At 38.9% G+C, this 10,879-nt stretch overlaps 1 protein-coding gene across 1 annotated transcript; it reads right to left on the bottom strand.

Annotated features, from left to right (window-relative positions):
* Window positions 1–415: 415 nt before the first annotated feature.
* Window positions 416–1,360, bottom strand: LOC125166238 (olfactory receptor 2J3-like). Its single transcript, XM_047860072.1, has one exon. It carries the CDS (start codon window positions 1,358–1,360, stop codon window positions 416–418), a length of 945 nt encoding a protein of 314 aa, XP_047716028.1.
* Between the last annotated feature and the right edge of the window lie 9,519 nt (window positions 1,361–10,879).

Consider the following 10,879-nt stretch of genomic DNA (forward strand, 5'->3'; position numbering starts at 1 on the left):
ATTTAAGATATTTCACTATGTCTTTAGTTAAACCAAAAATAGAAAACAAATTTTAGGGAAAATTCTTCCTTAAAAGGAAAAAATTAGAAGACAATAGTCTAGGTTTTTAAAAATTAAGTATATCATCATTCTACAGGAATTTTATTTCTTAATTTCAATTAAGGATAGGATACCTTTGTTTTAGTTATTGTATCATGGAAAATACTGATTTTTGATCTTTGTTTTAAATGGATGTTTTCTCCATTGGAGAGTGATTAGTATTTAGGCAGACTGTTTAATTCATATCTGTGAGTCAGAGCTCTGTGGTCCTGAGAGACACACACTCCACTGGTGCTGAGTGAGTAAATGGGAGAGAAGACGATGGATGTATGCAGACAAGTCCTTACTGAGGAGGCACTGTGTTGTCCTGTGAAGGTCATGAGTGCACAGGCCTCTCCTGTCCCACTAGTCTCCTTAATGCCCCTCTTACATCTTTGTTTCTGAGAGTGTATATTAGAGGGTTGAGGCTAGGTGTGACAACAGTATAAAAAAGGGCAATGAACTTGCCTTGTTCTTGAGAACTTCCTGATGGTGGCTGCAGATATATGCACAAGATTGGAATGAAAAAGAGGGACACAACCATAAGATGGGCTCCGCATGTTCCAAAGAGTCTCTGAAGTCTGGTTGATGACTGCAACCTCAGCACAGTACGGGCAATGGTAACATATGAGGTGAGAATCAGGATGAGTGGTATGAAAACAAAAATGGAGCTTGTGATCAGGAGGGTCAGTTCATTAGCAAGGGTATCAACACATGATAATCGCAGCAGTGCTGGAACTTCACAGAAGAAATGGTCCACTTGGTGATGTCCACAGAGGGGGACCCAGAAGGTAAAGGAGGAATGAAGTGCTGAGTTGGTAAAGCCACTGACCCAGGAAGCCACAGCCAACAGGTGGCAGAAACGAGGGTTCATGAGCACGGTGTAATGTAAGGGTCTACAGACAGCTGCATAACGGTCATAGGACATGACCACCAGGAGGACACACTCTGTGGTTCCCAGTGCAAGGGCAAAGTAAAGTTGAATCATGCAACCGGCATAAGAGATGGTCTTTTCTGGGCCCCAGAGATTGACCAGCAACTGAGGGATGGAGCTGGTGGTGTAGCAGAGATCCAGAAAAGAGAGGTTTGAGAGGAAGAAGTACATGGGAGTGTGGAGATGGGCATCCAGGTATGACAAGACAATGATAAAGAGGTTGCCTATCAATGTCATCAAGTAGAACATCAAGATAAGCACAAAGAGAACTACTTCCAGATGAGGCCAATGTGAAAAACCAAGTAGAATAAAGTAGCCTTCAGAACTTGCATTTTTCCCCTTCATCATTCATTCCTTGTTACCTGAGAAAAGAATCAGATACTTCCCCAAAACGTAAGAAAATGCTCCAAGAATCATAGGGACACATGGAAGAGAAACAGAAGCCAGTTTAAAACGACTGCCACTGTTCAACGCTGGGACATTTTGGGCATTAAGAGAAATAATGCTAATGAATTGAGAGAAGTAAGAATCCAAAACCTCATAGTGATATATTTATAAATTATTAGTGGAGAAGAAAATATTATTTCTGTCAGTAGGGATCTTAATAATGTGTATAGAAGGAATGGTAGAGTTAAAAATGGTAAATAGATACTAAAAACTAGTGAATGAAATATGAGAAACAGGATATTTACATGCTCTAAAATACCTCCCCACTAATTACCTGTTAATTACAAAATGAAGAATAGTAAACTTCACAAGAGCAAAATGTGGTGGATGAACATCACAAGATTAGTCAATATTAACAATATTAATAATACATTAGTCAATATTAATAATACAATATTGACAACACCAGTGTTGAGACAAACCAACATCTTGCACCTCCTGACATGATGCTCTGAGCAGGACATAATGTCACTCAGTGACATTCCTGCCAAAAATCCACAGCCTGATTTCAGCATTGAAGACACATGAGACCAACTCAAATTGAGACAAGCTGGACAAAATAGCTGTCCTGTAATCTTCAAAAATATTCAGTTAAATGAAGACAAATAAAGGCTGAGGAATTGGTCTAGACTAAGGAGATGAAGGAGACACATTATCTAAATGGGGGGCCCTGCACTGGGAAAACATAGCTACTAGCAGCATATTTCAGAGTATTGGAGAAATATGACTTTTGACTATGGATTAGATAATAATATTGTATTCATATTACATTTCCTGTTTTGTCAACTCTGCTGTTATGTATAATAAAGTCCCTGTTCTTAGGAAATCAACATCAAAGTATTTAAAGGTAAAGGGACATGATGTCTCTTACTTAGTCTCCAATGACCAGAAAAAGAGATGATGATAGGTAGGTAGGTAGGTAGGTAGCTAGGTAGGTATGTAGGTAGATGGATAGAAAACGTCTTTCTAGACACAATAGAAACTACTGCTGGATGTGTAAAGGATTAGTGGTGGTTCTTTGTACCACTTTTGCAGCTTCTCTGTAAATGTTAAATTTCACCAGAATAAAAATTTTCACAAATTAAATATAAAATAAAAAAATTTTCCACTTTTATATTTTATCCAGATATTTGCCATGTTATAGTACCATAGCTTCTTAACTGTCAAATTCTCATTTATCCCAGGGTGATATCTGGGTAAATAGTAATTGGAAACTTCCTCACATAACTACAGAAGAAAATTTCCATGAAACAAATGATCTTTTTTTGATGAATAGCTTTAGTTTCCTTTTCAACATTTTCAGGCTGTGTTCCATTAATGGGATTATAAAACAACAACAGAATAACTTTAATTCCAATAATCTCTCATGGACAAAAAGTCATGATGAACATCAAATCTATTACCAATTTCAAAATGTTTTCTGTAGCACCCCCTTATCCACTGGGTTCCAAGGCCCCCAGTGGATTCCTGAAACAAAGGTTAGTACCAAACCCTATACATACTATTGTTTTCCTATAAATACATGTCTATATTAAGTTTAATTTACAAATTTAGGCACAATAAGAGATTAAAAACTATAATAAAATGGAACAATTATAACAATATACTGTAGTGAGAGTTATAGGACTATGGTGTCTCTCCCAAATATCTGATTGTACTCACTCTTATTCTCCTTGTGATTCTGTAAGATAACAATATGCTCACCTGATCAGAGATGAAGTGACAAGAGTGACCCAGGCATGTGACCTAGTGTTGGGCTGCAATTGACTTTCTGATGAAGCCTCAGGAGGATCATCTGCTTCCAGAGGCCATGGTTGATCACAGGGTCACTGAAACTATAGAAAGTGTTACCTCAGATAAGGGAACTACTGTCCACAGGGTGAAAATTCTGGAGCTTCAGTTAAATATTTTTGTAGGAAGACCATTCTCTTCTGACTGTTTAGTTGTACTCAGGACTTGTTTCTAGACTGAAAACTAGGTAACAAGTAGAAACACAAAAAAGACAGATGGACAACATCAACTTACAGATACTCATAGTATGAACAAGGCCAAAAATCTTAGTTTTGGTGAACATATCTGTGACATGGACTGGGGAGAAAGTGATAGAATGCTTCCCAGTGGACATGTGAATGTAACTGAATTTGAAAAGAATTTTTAGGAATGGAAGATACAAATTCTTTGAGAGAGCAAAGGAGGAAGAGTGTGAGTATGGGGGTGGGGGGGGGCGGGAATAGAAAGTAACCTGATCATAGTGTGTAAAGCTGAATCTGTGTCTGTCACAGGCCTGACGAAGGTGTCCACATTATTTCTTTCTCTCCAAGATAAGAATGGAGATAGTATTTGAATTCTGAGCATAATTTATAATTTCCACATATATTATTATTTTCCAACTTCAGAAGAATTCTGAATATTTACTGAAACTAATGAATGGCTATTTATCTTTTAATATACTGTGCCTAATGAGTCTTATGTTTCTTTTTGTTGTTAAAAAAATTTAATCACTTTCATAATAGTTATACCTCTTAGATTATTCTTTTTCTCTTGTGGGTTTTGAATCTGTCTTGGGAGAGATTGATGCTATCTTTTCTCTTACAGTTAGTGTGACAGGGCTCTGCGTCATTCAGCTTTGCTGCATCTGTCTCCACCTTCCACAGCCAGGTCTCCCTCACACTTCTTAATAAGCTACAGCAAAAACAGAAGGAAATCACAACAGAGACAACTGTGGTTGCCTCTCAACTTGCTCACCTTCTACAAACATAACTCTTGAAAAAGATGTTGGAAGTGGCTACTTTATTGAGTTTCAGCAGGAAAGTTAGAAACAGTTTGGCCCAAGCCTGTATGACTGACTCAACCTCATCACTCTTAACCATTAACTAGTTGTTACATGAAACTAAGCCACTTTCTACAGCTCAGAAAACATCCAGGATAATCACACAAGTGCATTGCTTAAAAATAAATTCCTTGTAAGTAAACAGAAGTTTAGTTCAAGGAATTATTATACCATGGGAGAGAGTAATTATAAAGACGTAGAGATCTGTAAAGGGTAACTTGGACCGAGATACAGTATCCAAGAAAATAAACTTGGAAGGGGGGCTCCCTCTCCATGGCTGAGGATCAGACCTCACAAAAGAGGAGTGGCTGCAGCCCACTGGGTGAAGACATCTGCTTTGACTGAAACAAACAACAGTAACAGATGGCAAATCATAAAGATCATTTCACTTAGGAGTCACTACTATTTGAGAGATGAAGGAAAAATCCTGAGATTCCTTTTTAATTTCCCTAGAATGGGAGATAATACATCATGAGATATATGATCCCAAATGCCATTGCTCCTTCTAATGCAGATATAACTTTCTCCTTCTTTACACAGTTACCTGGACAACTTAGTGCATTAGCTGAAAGTGCAGCAGTGAGCTGTCTCTCTGTTGCATGGCTTGTCCTTAGCATTCTACAGAACTTAGAAAGGGGAAGGAGATGAGGGATGAACGGATTCCAGACACGACTAGAGAAAAGGTAGTAACTTTATGGTTTAATTTTCTTCTTACTGGAAGGGAGAGAAGTAAAGGCTTTTTCACTAGTTGCTTTGGTAGGCTATAGAATGAAATATCTTCTGTCTTTTTTTGAGTAAAGCCACTATGGAGGAAAAGACCTGAGTCTTTTCCGATCTACAAATCACTGGCCAGCTTACTTTTTTTTTTACTTTAGTCTTTTTATGCTCTTACCTAGTGCTTAATTAGTACTCGTGCATCCTGTGTCTGTCCACATTCCCTTTATCTGTCTTCATGATCTACACCCTCCTTCCTAGTGGACCTATCTGACCTCTGGTTTTCCTCTCCTTTAAATTGCCAACATAAATGTGTGCCCACACCATACATTCTAATCCTCTATATCATCTTAGGACAACAGAGTCTGGAAATTACTGTGATTATCATTGCTACAAAAGAGAGTCCTGTGTTTACCCAAAAGATTTGGTTTAGTTGAAAGGAGGACCTTATTAGAGCATGCAGTGTATCAGGGGATGGACCCTTTTCCTACAGCAACTGGAGCCTTTACGTAAATAAAATGATTCTCTTGATTAGAGCCATTGGGAGGGTAAATCCCAGAGAGGCAATTATTACCCTTCCAAGAGTTGTCCTGGTTGGAACAGTTTCTGATGGATATCTTCCACATGATACCACCCTGTTGTACCAATATAACAATGAATCTACAGACCAACCATCACTGACAAACATGCTTTAAGCTGTATTGATAGGGAAGGGAATGGGTTTCCCTGAATTACCTGAGATTTTCCCCCCAATTCCTTACCATGCTAAGGGTCAAATATAAGGGATAACTTGTCAGAAAGATTCCAATCTGGGGAAGGAAAGGACTTATGAAACATTTTTAAGTGTAATACATAAAGAGTATACAAAACCTACATCATGAGCTTATACATTAATGAACACTTTTACATTTTACATTGTTTCTACCTAATATATTCCATTTGAACAAAGAAATCTTGGTATGAAAATCATATTATAATAAGATTACATTTTAAAAATAGCAATTGTTAGGGCACCTAGGGGGCTCAGTTGGTTAAGCATCTCACGTTAGCACAGGTCATGATCTCTCGGTTTGTGGGTTCAAGTTCTGTGTCGGGTTCTGTGCTGACATCTGAGAGCCCAGAGACTGCTTCAGATTCTGTGTTTCCCTCTCTCTCTGCACTTCCCTTGCTCATGCTCTCTCTCTCCCTCAAAAATTAAGGACCATTTTTAGATGCCAATCAGGTATTTCCTTTTCTATTTTATTTTTAAGTTTTTAAAATACAATTTATTGTCAAATTGGTTTCCTTACAGCACCCAGTTCTCATTCCAACAGGTGCCCTCCTCAATGCCCATCACCCACTTTCCCCTTTCCCCACCCCCATCAACCCTTAGTTTGTTCTCAGTATTTTAAGAGTCCCTTATGGTTTGCCTCCTTCCCTCTCTGTAACTTCCCCCTCTCCCCGTTCCTCTCCCCATGGTCTTCTGTTAAGTTTCTCAGGATCCACATATGAGTGAAAACATGGTATCTGTCTTTCTCTGCCTGACTTATTTCACTTAGTGTAATACTCTCCACTTCCATCCATGTTGCTACAAATGGCCAGAATTCATTCTTTCCCACTGCCAAGTAGTGTTCCATTATATGTATAAACCACATCTTCTTTATCCATTCATCAGTTGATGGACATTTAGGCCCTTTCCATAATTTGGCTATTGTTGAAAGTGCTGCTATAAACATTGGGGTACAAGTGCCCCTATGCATCAGCACTCCTATATCCCTTGGGTAAATTCCTAGCAGTGCTATTGCTGGGTCATAGGGTAGATCTATTTTTAATTTTCTGAGGAACCTCCACACTGTTTTACAGAGTGGCTGCACCAGTTTGAATTCCTACCAACAGAGCAAGACGGTTCCCATTTCTCCACATCCCCGCCAGCATCTATACTCTCCTGATTTGTTCATTTTAGCCACTCTTACGGCATGAGGTGGTATCCGAGTGTGGTTTTGATTTGTATTTCCCTGATGAAGAGCGACGTTGAACATCTTTTCATGTGTCTGTTGGCCATCTGGATGTCTTCTTTAGAGAAGTGTCTATTCATATTTTCAGCCCATTTCTTCACTGGATTGTTTTTTTTGGGGGGGTGTGGAGTGTGGTGAGTTCTTTATACATTTTGGATACAAGCCCTTTGTCTGATATGGCATTTGCAAATATCTTCTCTCATTCCATCAGTTGCCTTTTAGTTTTGTTGATTATTTCCTTTGCAGTGCAGAAGCTTTTTATCTTGATGAGGTCCCAATAGTTCATCTTTGCTTTTAATTCCCTTGCCTTTGGAGATGTGTCAAGTAAGAACTTGCTGCAGCTGAGGTCAGAGAGGTTTTTTCCTGCTTTCTCCTCTAGAGTTTTTATGGTTTCCTGTCTCACATTCAGGTCCTTCATCCATTTTGAGTTTATTTTTGTGAATGGTGTAACAAAGTGGTCTATTTTCATTCTTCTGCATGTTGCTGTCCAGTTCTCCCAGCACCATTTGTTAAAGAGACTGTCTTCTTTCCATTGGATATTCTTTCCTGCTTTGTCAAACATTAGTTGGCCATACTTTTGTGGGTCCAATTCTGGAGTCTGTATTCTATTCCATTGGTCTGTGTCTGTATTTGTGCCAACACCATGCTGTCTTGATGATTACAGCTTTGTAATAGAGGCTAAAGTCTGGGATTGTGATGCCTCCTGCCTTGGTCTTCTTCTTCAATATTAATTTGGCTATTGGGGTCTTTTGTGGTTCCATACAAATTTTAGGATTGCTTGTTCTAGCTTTGAGAAGAATGCTGGTGCAATTTTGACTCGGATTACATTGAATATGTAGATTGATTTGGGCAGTATTGGCATTTTATTTTTTTTTTATTTTTTTTTTTATTTTTTTTTTCTGAAATTTATTGACAAATTGGTTTCCATACAACACCCAGTGCTCATCCCAAAAGGTGCCCTCCTCAATACCCATCACCCACCCTCTCCTCCCTCCCACCCCCCATCAACCCTCAGTTTGTTCTCAGTTTTTAACAGTCTCTTATGCTTTGGCTCTCTCCCATTCTAACCTCTTTTTTTTTTTTTTTTTCTTCCCCTCCCCCATGGGTTCCTGGTAAGTTTCTCAGGATCCACATAAGAGTGAGACCATATGGTATCTGTCTTTCTCTGTATGGCTTATTTCACTTAGCATCACACTCTCCAGTTCCATCCACGTTGCTACAAAAGGCCATATTTCATTTTTTCTCATTGCCATGTAATATTCCATTGTGTATATAAACCACAATTTCTTTATCCATTCATCAGTTGATGGACATTTAGGCTCTTTCCATAATTTGGCTATTGTTGAGAGTGCTGCTATGAACATTGGGGTACAAGTGGCCCTATGCATCAGTGCTCCTGTATCCCTTGGATAAATTCCTAGCAGTGCTATTGCTGGGTCATAGGGTAGGTCTATTTTTAATTTTCTGAGGAACCTCCACACTGCTTTCCAGAGCGGCTGCACCAATTTGCATTCCCACCAACAGTGCAAGAGGGTTCCCGTTTCTCCACATCCTCTCCAGCATCTATAGTCTCCTGATTTGTTCATTTTGGCCACTCTGACTGGCGTGAGGTGATACCTGAGTGTGGTTTTGATTTGTATTTCCCTGATAAGGAGCGACGCTGAACATCTTTTCATGTGTCTGTTGGCCATCCGGATGTCTTCTTTAGAGAAGTGTCTATTCATGTTTTCTGCCCATTTCTTCACTGGGTTATTTGTTTTTCGGGTGTGGAGTTTGGTGAGCTCTTTATAGATTTTGGATACTAGCCCTTTGTCCGATATGTCATTTGCAAATATCTTTTCCCATTCCGTTGGTTGCCTTTTAGTTTTGTTGGTTGTTTCCTTTGCTGTGCAGAAGCTTTTTATCTTCATAAGGTCCCAGTAATTCACTTTTGCTTTTAATTCCCTTGCCTTTGGGGATGTGTCGAGTAAGAGATTGCTACGGCTGAGGTCAGAGAGGTCTTTTCCTGCTTTCTCCTCTAAGGTTTTGATGGTTTCCTGTCTCACATTTAGGTCCTTTATACATTTTGAGTTTATTTTTGTGAATGGTGTGAGAAAGTGGTCTAGTTTCAACCTTCTGCATGTTGCTGTCCAGTTCTCCCAGCACCATTTGTTAAAGAGGCTGTCTTTTTTCCATTGGATGTTCTTTCCTGCTTTGTCAAAGATGAGTTGGCCATACGTTTGTGGGTCTAGTTCTGGGGTTTCTATTCTATTCCATTGGTCTATGTGTCTGTTTTGGTGCCAATACCATGCTGTCTTGATGATGACAGCTTTGTAGTAGAGGCTAAAGTCTGGGATTGTGATGCCTCCTGCTTTGGTCTTCTTCTTCAAAATTCCTTTGGCTATTCGGGGCCTTTTGTGGTTCCATATGAATTTTAGGATTGCTTGTTCTAGTTTCGAGAAGAATGCTGGTGCAATTTTGATTGGGATTGCATTGAATGTGTAGATAGCTTTGGGTAGTATTGACATTTTGACAATATTTATTTTTCCAATCCATGAGCAGGGAATGTCTTTCCATTTCTTTAAATCTTCTTCAATTTCCTTCAGAAGCTTTCTATAGTTTTCAGCATACAGATCCTTTACATCTTTGGTTAGATTTATTCCTAGGTATTTTATGCTTCTTGGTGCAATTGTGAATGGGATCAGTTTCTTTATTTGTCTTTCTGTTGCTTCATTGTTAGTGTATAAGAATGCAACTGATTTCTGTACATTGATTTTGTAGCCTGCAACTTTGCTGAATTCCTGTATCAGTTCTAGCAGACTTTTGGTGGAGTCTATCGGATTTTCCATGTATAATATCATGTCATCTGCAAAAAGCGAAAGCTTGACTTCATCTTTGCCAATTTGGATGCCTTTGATTTCCTTTTGTTGTCTGATTGCTGATGCTAGAACTTCCAGCACTATGTTAAACAGCAGCGGTGAGAGTGGGCATCCTTGTCGTGTTCCTGATCTCAGGGAAAAAGCTTTCAGTTTTTCCCCGTTGAGGATGATGTTAGCTGTGGGCTTTTCATAAATGGCTTTTATGATCTTTAAGTATGTTCCTTCTATCCCGACTTTCTCAAGGGTTTTTATTAAGAAAGGGTGCTGGATTTTGTCGAAGGCCTTTTCTGCATCGATTGACAGGATCATATGGTTCTTCTCTCTTTTTTTGTTAATGTGATGTATCACGTTGATTGATTTGCGAATGTTGAACCAGCCCTGCATCCCAGGAATGAAGCCCACTTGATCATGGTGAATAATTCTTTTTATATGCCGTTGAATTCGATTTGCTAGTATCTTATTGAGAATTTTTGCATCCATATTCATCAGGGATATTGGCCTGTAGTTCTCTTTTTTTACTGGGTCTCTGTCTGGTTTAGGAATCAAAGTAATACTGGCTTCATAGAATGAGTCTGGAAGTTTTCCTTCCCTTTCTATTTCTTGGAATAGCTTGAGAAGGATAGGTATTATCTCTGCTTTAAACGTCTGGTAGAACTCCCCTGGGAAGCCATCTGGTCCTGGACTCTTATTTGTTGGGAGATTTTTGATAACCGATTCAATTTCTTCGCTGGTTATGGGTCTGTTCAAGCTTTCTATTTCCTCCTGATTGAGTTTTGGAAGCGTGTGGGTGTTCAGGAATTCGTCCATTTCTTCCAGGTTGTCCAATTTGTTGGCATATAAGTTTTCATAGTATTCCCTGATAATTGTTTGTATCTCTGAGGGATTGGTTGTAATAATTCCATTTTCATTCATGATTTTATCTATTTGGGTCATCTCCCTTTTCTTTTTGAGAAGCCTGGCTAGAGGTTTGTCAATTTTGTTTATTTTTTCAAAAAACCAACTCTTGGTTTCGTTGATCTGCTCT

This window comes from Prionailurus viverrinus, chromosome B2 (assembly GCF_022837055.1).
Source record: "Prionailurus viverrinus isolate Anna chromosome B2, UM_Priviv_1.0, whole genome shotgun sequence".
In the NCBI taxonomy this organism is placed as follows: domain Eukaryota; kingdom Metazoa; phylum Chordata; class Mammalia; order Carnivora; family Felidae; genus Prionailurus; species Prionailurus viverrinus.